General features: G+C 41.9%; 6 protein-coding genes across 8 annotated transcripts; 3 read left to right on the plus strand and 3 right to left on the minus strand.

Annotated features, from left to right (window-relative positions):
• Positions 1 to 348: 348 nt before the first annotated feature.
• Dera (deoxyribose-phosphate aldolase) lies at positions 349 to 1615 on the plus strand. Its single transcript, XM_065316190.1, has 3 exons — positions 349 to 491; positions 550 to 740; positions 808 to 1615. Exons 1-3 carry the CDS (start codon positions 461 to 463, stop codon positions 1555 to 1557), a joined length of 972 nt encoding a protein of 323 aa, XP_065172262.1. The 5' UTR covers positions 349 to 460; the 3' UTR covers positions 1558 to 1615.
• Positions 1572 to 4950, minus strand: Sap130 (Sin3A-associated protein 130). Of its 2 annotated transcripts, XM_065316179.1 has the most exons (9): positions 4419 to 4950; positions 3951 to 4360; positions 3352 to 3889; positions 3165 to 3299; positions 2488 to 3097; positions 2083 to 2428; positions 1921 to 2028; positions 1703 to 1865; positions 1572 to 1646 (listed from the first exon to the last, which is right to left on the minus strand). In XM_065316179.1, exons 1-8 carry the CDS (start codon positions 4660 to 4662, stop codon positions 1716 to 1718), a joined length of 2541 nt encoding a protein of 846 aa, XP_065172251.1. In that variant the 5' UTR covers positions 4663 to 4950; the 3' UTR covers positions 1572 to 1646; positions 1703 to 1715. The 2 variants fall into 2 exon arrangements, with proteins under 2 accessions (XP_065172251.1, XP_065172250.1); XM_065316178.1 differs by having other exon boundaries at positions 1572 to 1865.
• Positions 4951 to 5218: 268 nt separating this feature from the next.
• Positions 5219 to 6681, plus strand: TfIIEalpha (transcription factor IIEalpha). The gene has a single exon (XM_065316187.1). It carries the CDS (start codon positions 5338 to 5340, stop codon positions 6565 to 6567), a length of 1230 nt encoding a protein of 409 aa, XP_065172259.1. The 5' UTR covers positions 5219 to 5337; the 3' UTR covers positions 6568 to 6681.
• On the minus strand, positions 6626 to 10292 carry Wdr33 (WD repeat domain 33). 2 transcript variants are annotated; one of them, XM_065316183.1, is made up of 8 exons: positions 10100 to 10292; positions 9418 to 10031; positions 9146 to 9297; positions 8568 to 8665; positions 8378 to 8504; positions 8091 to 8324; positions 7489 to 8036; positions 6626 to 7429 (listed from the first exon to the last, which is right to left on the minus strand). In XM_065316183.1, exons 2-8 carry the CDS (start codon positions 10012 to 10014, stop codon positions 6735 to 6737), a joined length of 2451 nt encoding a protein of 816 aa, XP_065172255.1. In that variant the 5' UTR covers positions 10015 to 10031; positions 10100 to 10292; the 3' UTR covers positions 6626 to 6734. The 2 variants fall into 2 exon arrangements, with proteins under 2 accessions (XP_065172255.1, XP_065172254.1); XM_065316182.1 differs by having other exon boundaries at positions 10094 to 10291.
• A 248-nt stretch (positions 10293 to 10540) lies between these two features.
• LOC135802584 (BRCA2-interacting transcriptional repressor EMSY) lies at positions 10541 to 13395 on the plus strand. Its single transcript, XM_065316184.1, has 5 exons — positions 10541 to 11019; positions 11085 to 11259; positions 11313 to 11672; positions 11734 to 12629; positions 12682 to 13395. Exons 1-5 carry the CDS (start codon positions 10959 to 10961, stop codon positions 12810 to 12812), a joined length of 1623 nt encoding a protein of 540 aa, XP_065172256.1. The 5' UTR covers positions 10541 to 10958; the 3' UTR covers positions 12813 to 13395.
• Positions 13396 to 13397: 2 nt separating this feature from the next.
• On the minus strand, positions 13398 to 15357 carry Got2 (glutamate oxaloacetate transaminase 2). The gene is made up of 4 exons (XM_065316186.1): positions 15138 to 15357; positions 14362 to 14872; positions 13869 to 14290; positions 13398 to 13816 (listed from the first exon to the last, which is right to left on the minus strand). Exons 1-4 carry the CDS (start codon positions 15203 to 15205, stop codon positions 13543 to 13545), a joined length of 1275 nt encoding a protein of 424 aa, XP_065172258.1. The 5' UTR covers positions 15206 to 15357; the 3' UTR covers positions 13398 to 13542.
• Between the last annotated feature and the right edge of the window lie 36 nt (positions 15358 to 15393).

Here is a 15393-nt window from a genome sequence, read left to right on the forward strand (position 1 = left end):
TAATTCAGAGATGTTGGAGAAGCTACAGGCAAACTCTACAGAAAGCGCGATTGGTGTCATGAAGAATGCAATTGAGGCGAAGAACAACATGCGAAAACGACCGAGGAATTTGTTTAAGAGCAGGATTAACACTGATAATACTGTTGAAATTAACAACAAAGAGTTGTTAGCACCACCCAAGAAACAACGAAAGATTAAAGCTAAATGATTAAATTTTGTAATTAATAGAAAAATAAATTTGTATAACGGGGCATCCATTAACTAATAAATAAATAATTAATATTATCTATTTATCATAGCTAGTAGCGCCAAGAGCGGAAATTACTGAAAGTAATCTGATATCATTACTCAAGGTCTTGATCGATGACCTTTTCATTCTCGTTTGTACACACAACACGCTACTACACATTCCTATTCCCAATTCAATTCAACAAGTTGTACGAGAAGCGTAGTGTTCAACATGGTTGAAAGAAATCCTGGTTGCGAACTAGGTACGTCAAAACTAATAATAAATACTCTATTAGCACTAATAATCATCTGGTTTTGTAGATTTAGAATGGATTCACGCAGTTTCCGTGAATTTACCAGCTGTAAAAGAGAAAGCAGACAAAATCCAACAATGTAGGGTATTAAAAGACGAATATCGTGCTGCGTGGTTGTTAAAAGCAGTCACAATGATCGATTTAACTACATTGGGCGGTGATGATACTGTTAGTAATGTAACCAGATTATGTCACAAGGTAATTTTATGATAAAGATAAAAACGTGTATGTATGGTTGCATAGTTTTCTCTTATTTTATCAAAAGGCAGCAGAACCGATTGCTTCTGATCTCCTGAATGCGCTTGGTTCTGATTACGGCAAAGACTCGCCCATTCATACTGGTGCAGTATGCGTTTACCCAACAAAAGTGGCCATAGCAAAGTCTACACTAAAAAAACTCGGAGTCAGCGGGAAAATCAACGTCGCCGCAGTTGCCACCGGCTTTCCCAGCGGACAATACTCATTAAAAACCCGCCTGGAAGAGATCCGCCATGCTGTGGCTGAGGGAGCAGACGAAATCGACATCGTTATTGATCGCAGCCTTGTGCTCACAGGCCAATGGAATATTCTATATCAAGAAATTCAACAGATGAAAGAAGCCTGTGGTGCAGACGTCCACCTCAAAGCAATCTTAGCTACAGGAGAGTTAGCAACACTAAACAACGTGTACCAAGCTTCTCTGGTAGCCATGATGGCCGGCTCAGACTTTATCAAAACCTCAACAGGGAAAGAATCTGTTAACGCTACATTACCATTCGGCATAGTTATGGCGCGGGCCATTCGCGACTATTATCAGCGAGTAGGCTATCGAGTGGGACTAAAACCAGCCGGCGGGATACGCACAGCCAAAGACGCGCTGGACTGGCTGGTGTTGATCAAAGAATTCTTAGGCGACGAATGGCTGCAGCCGGAATTATTCAGATTCGGCGCTTCCGGCCTCCTCGGCGACATCGAATGCAATCTATTTGAACTTGTCACAGGTCGCAAATCGAATCCGATCTCCTTCACTGTATAACAAATGGCTCATCATTTAATAATTGATTGATTTATAAAATATATACTCTTTATACAAATTATGTGACATAACTCCTGTGTTGATAATTTCTAAAATTACAAACATTGGCACAACACACGTATCGTTAAAACTAAAAAAAACTCACTGATAGAAAACATCTACGTCTTTTCGCGCTTCTTGTAATTGCGTTTGCTGGCACACCTATTAATTATATCAGTCACGTGCACCTTGTGATCAAAGATCTTCATTATCGCTGTGTTGGCTTCAACCATGCCATCTTTAATAATTTTCACTCTTTGCATATTGCCCTAGGAAAAACAATCATATGAAAATCATGAACGTATACAGCGCATTTAATAATACCTTAATCAATTCAGTAATCCGATTTATATCTGGATTACTCAAATCCTGCTTGTCGGTGAATTTCAGAATATCCGACAACTGATTGTGCACACTGTGTTCCTCTTCAGCCTATCACAAATAAAATACTCTCAAGATTATTCTATTGTAGCTTCCTAAACTTACCAAGTCTTCCATTTGAGTCGATAGATGATGTATTTTCCATCCGTTGACTTTCTCAAGAACGCGATGCTGATTTGACATCTCAATAATAGTCGCACGTCGTTCGTCTTTCGGCCGCACATCCGAATAACGCTGATAATGATTATTTGTGGTTTTCCAGCGTTGCATATAATTAAGAAGACTAGCAGACGCAGGCTTGCGTACACTTGCAACTCCTCGCCGGGACTCCGGTGCCCCATCCTGCGGCCCATCAGAATTCATCCCGTCGGAATCATCATGCTCACGTTTATGATCACGCTCCGATATAAACTGCATATCATCGTCATTTTCATCCAAATCATTTCCCGCCCTTGAGATACAATAAAATTAAGCAAACATTATAAATTTTCATCGTTAAACCTCACTTACAAATTTTGTTTTCGTGGTTTCTTGCGGGGACTCATCTCAAGCGGTGGGCGATTTTCTTCCTCCTCCTTATTCATTGGTAAGTGTTGATTGCTATCGTCATTGGCGTCTGCTAAGCCTGGACTCGACGTAGCTGAAATAGTCGTGCTTCCCCCTGAACTATGCCCATTATTTCGCGAGTCTGGCCTCGATGGTGGAGACAACGGTTGTTGTAAATTCGCCAGACTAGACATGAGATTCTTAGCTGCCTTAAGCGGCGTATTGCTGTCATGCTCGCGTTTTCGCAGGATACTCGGCCGCGGCGACGACGTAACCTTGGCTTGCATGTTCTGCACGTCTGCAGAGTTCTCAGCAACGCTGTAAGAACTACGTGCGTCCGTACCGACAATCAACGGGTTGAGGCGATTCGTCTGGCTGACGACGACAGGCGTATTGGATGTGAGTCGTTGTTGTGATGGTGGTAAAGGCGGCTGTGCCTGACCGCCGGTCGAGATAGCTGTGATTGTAGTGCCGCTAGCTTGACCAAATGTGCGCGGAAATCTGCCGCCCTCATCGTAGAACGAATACTTTGCACCCGAAGTGGTTGACGCGGGCTGAGTCTGTGACAGTGGGCCTATAACATCAAATTATCTTATCATATTTATCTGATAACGTTTAGATATTTACAGGTTACTACTTACCTGGTGAAGTTCGCCGTACAGCCGAGTGTTGCACAGATGTTTGCAGATACAAACCGGTTGGTTGACCGGCAATACCCATGGCGTGGCTGGCCACAACAGTTGCTGGCCTTTGAGTGAGAGTTGTTTGTGAACCAACTGGAATATATCACATTATATAATTATCCAAAAAAATATACTCATTACTCACTTGTACGTGGTGTTGATAACGTCGATGTCTTTAAACCAGCCTGCTGCATAGGCGGTAGGTGAATAGTGGCTGGCTGTGCAACCACTTTTGCACCTTGTGCTGCATTCCCACGATTTGAGACATTACTAGTAGGTACAACCAAATTCGGCCGCATTTGCGTCAGGATCGGATTGACAGAAGTAGCTGAATTTGTCACAGAGACTGTAATCCTCCCAAGCGAAATATTCGACTGCGTGGAAATAATCCTCGTCGGCGCAGAAGTCGCCTGTGAGGCTGGAATTGCTGTGATTCGCGCAGCAGGGGTAAGCACGGCACCCTGCGGGGCTAAAATCCTCGTCGCACCTACTGTAACCGGCACGGCCAGGCGCGCAGCTGTTACTTGTCCCATTGGACGAGTTGTTACTGTAGTAGGACCACGAGGAAAAGCGGTGGGTGTCCCAGTGCTGTAAACCAACGTACGTGATGGTACAACTTGCGCAAGCGTTACTGTTGTATTAAGAGCTTGAATACCAGGAACTGCAGTTTTAAACTGATGCAACTGGAAATTTACAAATACAAGATTAGAATATTCAAAATAACGCATAAAAATATTAACCTACTTGATTCTGACCAATAATAGCCGACGGCAGAATAGTGTTTTGTTTAATAGTGGATACAATTTGTCCCACTTGTGGTTTTCCTACAACTGCGGTCGCCTTACCAGCGGTGATGGACGCAGCGCGACCTGCAGTCAACACGGTAGGCACACCTTTAACTTGAGATCCGTTTGCACTGCTTGTACTGATCCATGTTGTTCCAGGACTTTGCGTGCGCGGGTTGCGCACTAAATTGGTGGCTTGACCTGGTGCCGCCGCAGTCACCAGCAGAGGACCGCGGATAGCACCTGCTACATTACTGCGCGGTGCAGATAAATTCGCAACTACTGACGCTCCCCGCGGCAAGTGGGATGATGTTTGTGCTCCAACTGGAAACGTGAGCTGACGCTGCACTTGTGCTGTATTTATAATTCCTGCAGAAATATTTTTATATAGCTGAGTAGGTTTATTATATTATTATCCTGAAAATACCTTGCTTGATTATGGTGCCCTGTGGCACAAGGTTTGTAATGATGGTGGTACCCCCGGTGGTGGCGGACGCCGCCGGCGGCTGCGGCATAAGCCGAAAGCTACGAAGTGCTGCTCCACCTCCAGGTAACAACAGTGGTGTTGCGGTTGTCTTGCTATCGGTTGATGTCTTGGGCGCACTGAGTTTTGCCGCCAGGTCCAACGGGTAGCTCTTACCTTCGGTCTTCTCCTCTTCGTTGCTACTCATCGTGAATACAGCGGATTCTTATTGCAATGTGCGTGAGTAAAAGCATCTGGTTTCAAACGAGATGTGAGTTCGCTGGCTAGGTCTGTATGTTCTTCAAAGGTGTAGACTTGTTATAAGCATGGACGCTACACAAATGCTCCACAAGAATGCACCCAATGATTAAACACTGAACAATAAAACCTTAGTAGGCACTTTCTTCATCCAACTTCAAAAATTTGTCTACAATCGCCAGTTAGCATCGAAGGCCACCGAACATTTGCAACACAGTGCGTCGTCGACCACTTTTATTGGTTTGCGCATTTCTCACCAGCGTCTGGTGATTCTTTGCAATGTTGTCACGTTTGCGCAGTTTGTTTCTCCGCAATCTGCATTTGCTGCAAAAAGAACAAAAAAGAATCTTATGTTTGATGCCATTTCGTAAAAAAATAAAGAAAAGGAGAATATTAAACTATTATTTTATCTAACTTCATAACCGCGCGAGTAGTTTCTCCGCGGTTGTCTTCCTGCATGTTTATTCCCCTCTCGCAAATTCAACGCCGGTGAATTGGTGGGTATTCTGTACCAACTTTAAATTGTAAACCCTAGAACCAAACCTACAAAATGTGTCGTTTCAAAATAAACAGATATGTTATTAGTTTATCTTGAAACGAGTTATTTTAACAATAAAGTCTCAAAATGTCAGAGGACCGCTTGGTAACCGAAGTTCCAAGCAGTTTAAAACAACTCGCGAGATTGGTGGTACGAGGCTTCTATTCCATTGATGATACTCTCATTGTCGATATGCTTGTAAGAAACCCCTGCATGAAAGAAGGTGATCTATGCGAATTACTAAAATTTGATCAAAAGATGCTCCGCGCCCGAATAGCGACTTTAAAAAACGACAAGTTCCTGCAAGTCCGTCTCAAAATGGAAACCGGAAGCGATGGCAAAGCGCAAAAAGTAAACTATTACTTCATCAATTACAAAACATTTGTGAATGTAGTAAAATACAAATTAGATTTGATGCGCAAACGTTTAGAAACCGAGGAACGTGATGCCACAAGTCGCGCCAGTTTTAAATGTCCCAGTTGTTATAAAACTTTCACAGATCTAGAAGCAGATCAATTGTTTGACTTCATGACGTCCGAATTCCGCTGCACATATTGCCGAGAAGTTGTAGAAGAAGATGGATCAGCCATGCCCAAGAAAGACTCCAGATTACTGCTGGCAAAGTTTAATGAGCAGTTAGAACCCTTATACATCTTACTCAGGGAGGTGGAGGGCATTAAACTAGCCCCAGAAGTATTGGAACCTGAACCAGTTGATATCAACACAATCAGAGGCCTGGACAAGAAACCAATGCCTTCTTCCGAAACCTGGAGTGGAGAAGCCACTAGAAACGCAGGCTTTGCCGTGGAGGAAGCTCGCGTTGACGTTACAATCGGCGATGATTCAGCAGCGTCAAATGTCGTCAGCCGCAAAGAACAACCAATTTGGATGTCCGAATCCACAGTAATTACCAACGCCGAAGCGGATGCAGCGCGTTCAATTGGTGGTGAAGGCAGTTCGGAAGAGACCGAGACCAGCAATGCTAAATCAGATGACATCATGAGCGTATTATTAGCGCATGAAAAGAAAGCAAACAGCAGCAATACATCAAACGCACTCAAAGGACTCGGAAACCGCGATGATTCCGATTCCAGCGACGAAGAAATGACTGAGGTGAAGACTGGCGACATGGAGGAAGAAGTTGAAACGATGGACAGCGAAGAGGAAGACGATAGTAACGTCCCACACGTGAAAGTCGGCTCTCAGACTTACGCTGTCACCGAGATCAACGACGCCATTATTGCACAGATGACGCAGAGTGAGAAAGAGATTTACGTGCAAGTCTTTCAAGATTACTACTCACACATGAGTTATTAATATTAATATTACGTTAATTAATTAAGAAAGAATCAATCCAATAAATGAATCAGTTGGATTGTTTGTTGTCAGCACAACTTGATTTTATTCCAAAATAATTCACTTGTAACTCAACACAGTTCATTTCTGTCGAAGTAGTAGTAGTAGTCTCACTTTACTTTAAATTATTAAAACCGCCTGCCACGATTCCCACCCCCGCGGGGTGCCGGACCCCTCGGACGGGGCATATTCCCCCGTGGCCCCATACCACCACGCATATTACCATTAACTCTGGGCCTGTTCATCATATTCATTCCCATGTTCATACCTCGAAAATCGGGCGGGGGTAGCGGCCTGCCCGGAAAGCCAGGTGGTTGGAAGTTGCCATTACCAAGGAAAGGTGGTGGGGGTAACCCTATGCCGTTGCGTTGATTAAAGAACCCGTTACCATTCCGCTGGAGAAATTCACGACGGTCTGGATAGTCGTAGTCCATGTCGGGTCGATCATCATAATCACGCATGTGATAATTATTATCAAAAGGACCACCACGAGGTGGAGGTGGTCGGAAATCCAACTCGCGTCCTCGGTCGTGGTCTCTGTCTCTGTCTCTATCGCGATCACCGCCTATATTATAAACGCCACGCATGTCATCATCCAAATCTGGCGGACGTTCCCAAATGGGTGCTGGTGGCGGGTCGGATTTCCTGCTGCGTTGGGATGATTTATCGTCGTCCTCGTCATCTTCATCCAAGTAAGCTTCGTTGAGGTAATCATCGTCGTTGTGCGGCATCACGTCGTGTAACTCTTCAATCTGACCGGAATCTATGAACCGTTGTAAAACCTCTGGACCATCGGCGATTGCTTGCTCCAATTTTGAACCAGCTAAAAAAATAAACCATAATTTAAACACAAAAACATAATTAGTTGTGATTTCCACTCACGTTGAACTGGAATCAATTTTCCGTAGACAATAATCGCATTTGGTGTGATTTTCTGTAGGGGGACAACACCCGGAGTGTTTTCTACAATTTGCGTGATGATATCAGTGACTGTAGTGGCGGGTTCTTCCTCCGCACCTGTTTCATTCCACTGAGCTTGGAAGTTTCTGGGAATAGGTTTACTGTAGGGCACCTTTTTCGACTTCGAGCGGTCCTCGTTCGCGTTCGTCACCGCATCCAAATCCAAACCGGGTATCTCAGTAGTGTGATCACTCTCAGTAACAATCAAAGGTTCCACTTTATCTTCAGGACCCATTCCGGGTATCATCGACGGCTCATCAATATCCACATCTTCTGAACCAGCAACTCCAGGCGGTAATGTGTTCAAATTATATTTATCACGCATTTGATCACCTGGTCTATTCCGCGTCCAGAACTTAGACGTGTGATCATTGGAGCCTGAACAAAGGATATGACCAAGAGGATGCCACGCCAAAGTCCATACGATGCTATCGTGAGCTTGCTCGATAGCACCCACTTCTTTATCCGCGCTAAATTAAAAAAAAATTAGTTAGAAAAGTGAGGATTGATGTGTTTTAACTTACCCAACATGCCAGAACATGATGGCACCATCAGAACCCCCACTACAGAATAGTCCCTCGTGATGTGGATGCCACGCAACACTGGAGGCTTCCTTTTTATGCCCACGAAAGGTCTGGACTTCCTGGCCGAGATTACGAAGATCAAATAACTTCAATAAATGATCACGTGATGCTGTGATAAGCCAATTACCATTATCGTTCCATTTAAGATCCATCACTGTTGACTTGTGCGCGTGTCTATACAAAAACCACAATCAAACAATGTAAAATAATCAAATATTCACACTTACAATGTAGCTAAAGATTGTCCACTCTTGGGATCCCATAATTTGATAGGTTGTTGATTATCCTTGCTGCCGGAAATGATGAGACCCTTCTGGGGATGCCAATGCACGCATTTAACATCCGCGCCATGTCCTAAAATAAAACCGCCATGATTCACCAGTTGTCAAACAAATACAATCATCGCGTTTATTTTACCTCTCAGCACTTTCTCCTCCTGATAGCGGAAGAAGTCCCAGATGCGCAGCGTGCCGTCGTCCGAACAGGTCACGAACTTACTGTCCGTCGGGCTGAAGCTAAATGCAACAACAACAACAATAGAAAACTAGTATCACAAGAAGGGTTGTTGATGTAGTTTGCCGGTTTTATTCAAAAATTTCCAAGAAAACGAAAGAGAAAAACAAATGGATAAGAGTAGTTCATGAACGGTGTTTCTCTCAAATAAGTTAACGGCAATTTATTCGCAAGAGTTTATTCAGTCTAGTAGCAACCTCCTATGATATGAAATCAATCGGTTTACATCTTAATTATCACATCTTTTATCACAGCACGATCAAATTTTTTTGTTTGGTCAGCGAAACATCTCTTAATTATTATTCTGAAGCCTTTATTTTTATTATCGCTGATGTTTCGTACCGTTCACGTCCGCCTCGAGCACGATCGTTATCGTCGTCGACAAGGATAGGTAGGTGCCATTTATTTGCATTCTTATTCTTATTAACGTTATTATTCTATGTACAGAACGGAGAGCAAAACGGAGTTCAATGTGTAGATACCTGATTCCGCGCAGCGCTTCTTTGTGTGCCTGGAACATCTTCACGTTGTTCATGTTTGACTGCCAGTATTTCACGTAGCCAGCGTGATCGCCCGTCACCATCCAGCTGTCGTTATGCGACCACACCATCGTCCTCACCGGACTATCATGGGCCTAGAGAAATTTACACCAAAAATAAAGTAATCTGATAAAGTTACACGTCGTTTTGAATATTTAAGTCGCTTCAAAACGAGGTATACTCTAGTTTTAAACAAAAAATGTTATAAATTTTACCTGTAAAATTGTTTCGAAATTAAACGTGAGACCATTCCAAAGCGTAAATTCTCCTGAGCTTGCACCAGTGACCAACCGGCGACCTTCCGGTGTCCAAGCCATACAAAATATAGGACAACGCATTTTATTCGTCGCCGTCTTAACAAACCGCGTCGTAACGCAGTTTATGGGATTATCAGGATAACTTGGCGGCGGCATCAAGTCAGGATAATACATAACATCTGGTTGTAAAGCCCGCCGATCTCTGGAATCTCGCTGCCATACTCTAGTCTCCAATGCTTTGATAATTGACGAATTGTAATCGACAGTTTTACGCATCACGCTCTTTCTGAGCCGCTTGCCATCAAAGTCTTCCAGAGTCATATTGCCCAGCGGCCCTGGCAGTGGCCGCTGGACATTCAAAAAAGGCCGAAAATGATGCCGAGGACCATTGTGATTCGTCAGCGTTCTGTAGTTGTTGTGTGGCTGATGTGGCGGACCCATGGGATTGCCCATGCCCATACCCATGCCCGGTGGTGGCATTGATAGATTCGGGGGCGGCTCGCTCAGATTTGGCGGCGGAAGGTGCATGTTGGGCGGCGGCGCTGACAAATTCATATTGAAATCGGAAATACCTGCATGCAAGTCATGTTAAGCATGTGTGCACCATAAAAAAAACATCGCGCTGTATACTTACGCTTACACTAATTATTCTAATCTAAGATATGGAATGCACAGAAGGCATGATGAATACGGATAGCCGCTAAGGACAGTCGCGATCGCGGCGATACTTCGCTGAAGGCGAGATAAATATTTACTGCAAATACCTTCTGCGACTGGACAAAATGGCGCCGAAATTTTAACTGACTTTTGCTTTGCTCTCGGTATCTAGGGGAATTTATCATTGGCGTTTGACAGGTTATCGTGGCAGCACTGTTTAACGATGCAATAATTTGAATTTTATTATTTTCTATTGAATAAACAAAGCGAACGGGAATTATTTATTAAACAATTTAGTTTTGAATTAAACTTTGTATTTAACTATTAAATACTATTTGATAAATTATTATTATTTAAAATTGTTTATATTCCAATCTAAACTGTCACTTAATTAACGACCTTTGTAAAACTTTATAAACAAAGTATGTATTTATTTGTCGAATAGTCTTTAATTAACTTGTTTGGTATTTGATGGACATTATTATCTCTATTAGCAATATTAATTAAGAACACTTCAAATTGCTTCAAACATATCAATAGTGACATATGTGAGCAGAACTTAGTTGAATAAAACTAGAAATAACAGTATCACCTCAATAATAAGCAATTAAACTATCGCTAAACATTAGTCTACGTCGTGTGAATGTAATAAGTGTAATAATGTAGTGATTAAGTGTTTAGAGCTAGCGACGGAAGTAAAAATTTATAGGAATGAACTCAAAATGTAGATCGCTTAACCTCAAACAATAGACGCTTTGCATTCTTTCGATTCTTGTCAACGCAAAAAATAATTCATTTCTACGATGAAATAGTTGGTTTGCGTTCGTTCCCAGTTCGCAATAATGTGGCCGATTCTCCTGGACATGACCAAGGAAGAATCCATGCAACATTTGAGATGTTTGGGTAAATAATTCAATAGATATCAGGAACTTTCTATCTCAATCTGGAAACTAACATAATTTGCATAGAAATCGACGCATTTTCCGGCTTGCTGAATGCGCTGCGGGCCCAAGGAGGTCTGGATCCGGTGAAGCTGAACCTACTCAGGGAGACAAGCAGTTTGCTGCACATATCACAGGAGAGACACAAGGCTGAAATCCGGCGAGTTGTCAATGATGAGAGACTCAACACCATTGCATACCAGTAAGTCTTATTAGAATGTTAAATCAGTAATGTAAAACATAAAATCTGTACAGTGTGAATGGCGAGCGACATTGCGGCGAGGAATGGGCTGATGAAGGGCAGAGACTCATTCCGTTATTACCCAGAGTCGCGCCACAAACAGCGTATTCCGCAATCGCCGATGAAGTAGCAGATGTCACCAGTAAACTCAACAAGCAATTACCGCTGCCTGCCTCAACAGAGCGAAAACGTCTGGCGGTACCATCGCCAACAATCGCTGCGAGTGCTTCCTCCAGTGGATCAGTTGCTCCGAATATTTATCGTGGTGTTGAAGTAGATAGAAAGAGGAAACATTCGTTAAGTTTGGAAAATTGCATGTTGGCTCAGCATCTGATGGCCCCGCCGAAGATTAGCCAAATTCAACAAATTTACAGGTAATAACAACAAAAAAACACACAAATTCAACAAATTACATTCTTTGTATTTATTTCTTAGACAAAGAAGTAAAAGTAGACTTAAAGAACAACTGGTTCGGCTGAAATCTCAGGAACAACCAGAAACACCACCTAATCGGCTACATAAAACTGTGCCAACACCAACGCCGAAAATCAATATCCTACAAAACATCACAACATCCTTACCACATAGATCAGTGTCCACACCTACAACTACAACTAATCCAGATAAGAGATTTGAGAAAGAATTTCTTGAATCAACTCCTTCCACAGCTGTGGTAACAAGTACATCGAAAACAATCACAACCACAGACGGACAGAAACTAATCGTTGTTTCTACGCATGCAAATCACAATCTCTCACCAACGCCGAGTATCCTTCAACGAACACTCACCACCATTCCCTTTAAGAGGCTTGGCGTTAATCCAAAGTTTAGAATTGTGCCTAAGGCCACTAATGTGGTGACGAATGTTCTGCCCAACTGCACGCCATCGAATGCCAAGAAAATAATTCCTATGTCAAAGGTGCAAGTGCTCAACACCAAGACAGGCTTTAAAGTTTTACCATTAAATACAAAAATTGCAGTTAAAGAGGTAAAAAATCAGGTGGAAATCACCCATGAGGTTAATGGTGTTACTAACGTGGATGATAACGTAGAAAAATCACATTGTGATAATGGTATTGATAATTCCACAGAAGAAAACATTGAGTTTGAGGCAGATGGAGATGTTTTAGCTCAAAATGAGACTGTAGAAAGCGCAGAAAACCATTTTAATGATATTCCTGCTGAAGAAATGGAAATTATCGAGGATATTACCCACACTGAGGTGGATTGTGTACAGGAGCAGGTAATAGAAGACATCCCTCTGGAACAAACCGAGATTTTTGAAGAATTCCCAGAGAAAACCGAGATGGATTCATCGGTGTTTATTTATGGTAAGTATATTACGCATATTTAAAGTAATAATTTAATTAGGTTTTAAATTAGGTGAAAATGACAATGAAAGCGAAGAAGTGATAATCGACGGGATGGCCAGCGAAGGCGAATCGCTGGAAGTATTAAACGCAGTGCACGCACTCGATGAAAGTTTCCCGAACACGAAGAACGTGCGCAGCTAAAGTCGATTCCAACTAGGTTTGCATGTGCTAAACTAATGAAATAATCGAATAAGTAATTTTCTACTAATAAATAATTCAACTATTCTGGGTGCATTGATGGGCGCATAACTAATTATTTATTTAACAATTGTATGCTGGCACGAATTAACACTACTAAGCTATGATGAATGTGAATGTTTAAAAATGTAAAAGACATAACCTGTACAAACAACATAATGATCTGCGCTCTTTGTATGTATCTAGTAAACACGTAGCTAACTTATTTTTAATCGACAAACCACGCAGAATTGGGTGATGAACAAAAATTTATTGTATATGTCGTAGCTAACGGGGAGAAATCTCAACAACTCATCAATTTGCACTTGTTAAGTTTTACCACCCATAGGAAAAATGGAAATAACAATCGATGTCTTCATCTCGGCTAAGTTCATTGTTGTAAATATATTTTTTATATAATTAGTCGGTTTTTCATCGTCTCGAAGTGACAGCAGATGTGAAATATTTATTATTTTAATTTTTAATACTATATTAGTATTGCTCAAATGGCCAATCGTAATTATAAATATAATATTACAAAAACAAACATTTTCCTTCACTCCAAATGTGTATTTTAAAGCTGGAAAACCGTGCGCAACAAATTATATCATTTCACATTCGCAATATCGCAGATTGTAGGAATCTTTAAACCTTTGAGGTACAAAAATAGAATTAGCGTGTATTAATCTGGTACTTATCTTGTGACTTCATGAATGGCCTTAGCCAGGTATTCAACGTTCTTGCTTGTCACGCCCGCCATTGAAATACGTCCGTCTTTGGTCAGGTAAATGCTATATTCCTTTGTGAGTCGCTCGACTTCTTCGGGTTTCAGGCCGGTGTAACAAAACATACCAATTTGATCGGTAATGTGATTCCATTTTTTCTTAGAGCCGTTGTCTTCCAAATGCTGACGCAATTGTTTACGCACATCAATAATACGATCAGCCATGCCTTTAACTTCCTTCTCCCTATAATAAAACATTGAAAATCTGCGTAAATAATTAAATATTTAAGTATTACCATTGTGACTTGAGTTTCTCATCACACAACACTTCGGTAGCAATACGCTGGCCATGAATAGGCGGGTTAGAATACATCGGACGGACTAAAATCTTCAACTGGGACAGAACCTTTGCAGCACTATCCTTGGAATCAGTAATAACCGACAACGCTCCAATTCTCTCGCCGTACAATCCCATATTCTTAGCGAAACTTTGTGATAGAATAATCTCATTACCATCCTTAACAAACTTGCGCACTGAATACGCATCTCTGTCAAAGTCTCCAGATGCGAATCCTTGATAGGCCATATCCATATAAACAAGGAACTGTTTATCCTTTGACAATTCAGATAAATGATCCCATTGCTCCTTGGAAGGATCAACACCAGTCGGATTATGCGCACATGCATGCATCAACACCACAGACCTCTTTGGTAGTGCCTACACAAACAAAAAAACCAATTTACCTCACATATTTCATGCACAAAACAAAACAATATACAATAACATACAGACAAATCTTTGCAGCAGCCCTCAAAGTCAAAACTAATACACTCTGGGTCATAATACTTGTACATTTTAACATCCATGCCACTGTGTTTGAAGATGGGAACATGATTGCCCCAGGTGGGTTTGGGCAGATGCACACATTTCTCACCCTCATGGAAAGCAGCGATAAATGCGGCGCCTATGCGCAGGGAACCAGTGCCGGAGATGGTCTGAATCGTTGCATATCTGCCCTCGGACAATACTGGGTTATCAGCGCCCAGCGCGAGCTCGGCTGCTTTCTGGCAGAATTCAGCAGGTCCTGCAATTGGACTGTACTCATGGTTCATCATCTTCTCCATGATGAGTTTCTCAGCGGTCTGGACCACTGGCAGGACGTATGGTTTGCCTTCATCATCGCGATACGCGCCTGCACCAACGTTTACTTTCTTTGGATTGCTGTCCTTCTTGTAGGCCTCGGTTAAACCCAGGATGGCATCTGGGGGGCCCATTTCCAAATTTGTCCAGAAACATTTGCTAGTTTATACAAAATTATACAAGAAAAAGTTAGTTATTTGTATAAAATTCAGCTGAGGAATGAAGTTAATCGACTTTTAAAAGTAGTGCACTCATATGGCAACGTAACATAAATATTACATCATTTAGTGTATCGTACAGTGTGTACACAGATAATATAACAATAAATAGGTTAAATAGGTAGGTAATTAATTATTTTCAGTATAACTGTACTTATACATAAATAATTAATTAATTAACCAATCAATTTCTATGATGTGCTTACTTGGCGACTTGTCGCAACAACGTGCTCTTGATCAGAGTGTGTAGGTGGTTCCTTAGTGCCATTGCCATGATTACACCTTACACTAAACAGTTAGTACCGTGTAATAATTAAACTACTCGCTGCTTCAAACACCGGCAAATGAATGCTCCACTTTACAATCCCACGTTTCCACTTATTCGACTACAACCTCAACGACCTTCACAAGCAATTCTCATCTCTATGGTAAACAGGCAGGCTGTGTTGCCGATTGCAAAAT

This window comes from Atheta coriaria, unplaced genomic scaffold, assembly GCF_025399875.1.
Source record: "Atheta coriaria isolate IRGN ID8LTWV9N9 unplaced genomic scaffold, Caltech_Dcor_3.1 hic_scaffold_41_pilon, whole genome shotgun sequence".
NCBI classification, from domain to species: Eukaryota; Metazoa; Arthropoda; class Insecta; order Coleoptera; family Staphylinidae; genus Dalotia; species Dalotia coriaria.

Coding starts and splice junctions, on each gene's coding strand:
- Got2 (XM_065316186.1), bottom strand. CDS start 15,205: ATGGCAATGGCACTAAGGAACCACCTACACACTCTGATCAAGAGCACG. Junction 14,873..15,137: donor TTGTTGCGACAAGTCGCCAA/GTAAGCACATCA, acceptor TGTATAAACTAG/CAAATGTTTCTGGACAAATT. Junction 13,817..13,868: donor GAGAAACTCAAGTCACAATG/GTAATACTTAAA, acceptor GTTTTATTATAG/GGAGAAGGAAGTTAAAGGCA.
- LOC135802584 (XM_065316184.1), top strand. CDS start 10,959: ATGTGGCCGATTCTCCTGGACATGACCAAGGAAGAATCCATGCAACAT. Junction 11,673..11,733: donor CAAATTCAACAAATTTACAG/GTAATAACAACA, acceptor TTTATTTCTTAG/ACAAAGAAGTAAAAGTAGAC. Junction 12,630..12,681: donor TTCATCGGTGTTTATTTATG/GTAAGTATATTA, acceptor GTTTTAAATTAG/GTGAAAATGACAATGAAAGC.
- TfIIEalpha (XM_065316187.1), top strand. CDS start 5,338: ATGTCAGAGGACCGCTTGGTAACCGAAGTTCCAAGCAGTTTAAAACAA.
- Sap130 (XM_065316179.1), bottom strand. CDS start 4,662: ATGAGTAGCAACGAAGAGGAGAAGACCGAAGGTAAGAGCTACCCGTTG. Junction 3,890..3,950: donor CTATTATTGGTCAGAATCAA/GTAGGTTAATAT, acceptor GTAAATTTCCAG/TTGCATCAGTTTAAAACTGC. Junction 3,098..3,164: donor TGTACGGCGAACTTCACCAG/GTAAGTAGTAAC, acceptor TTGATGTTATAG/GCCCACTGTCACAGACTCAG.
- Wdr33 (XM_065316183.1), bottom strand. CDS start 10,014: ATGAATTTGTCAGCGCCGCCGCCCAACATGCACCTTCCGCCGCCAAAT. Junction 9,298..9,417: donor ATTTCGAAACAATTTTACAG/GTAAAATTTATA, acceptor AAATTTCTCTAG/GCCCATGATAGTCCGGTGAG. Junction 8,325..8,377: donor GGACAATCTTTAGCTACATT/GTAAGTGTGAAT, acceptor GTTTTTGTATAG/ACACGCGCACAAGTCAACAG.
- Dera (XM_065316190.1), top strand. CDS start 461: ATGGTTGAAAGAAATCCTGGTTGCGAACTAG. Junction 492..549: donor AAATCCTGGTTGCGAACTAG/GTACGTCAAAAC, acceptor CTGGTTTTGTAG/ATTTAGAATGGATTCACGCA. Junction 741..807: donor TAACCAGATTATGTCACAAG/GTAATTTTATGA, acceptor TTTTATCAAAAG/GCAGCAGAACCGATTGCTTC.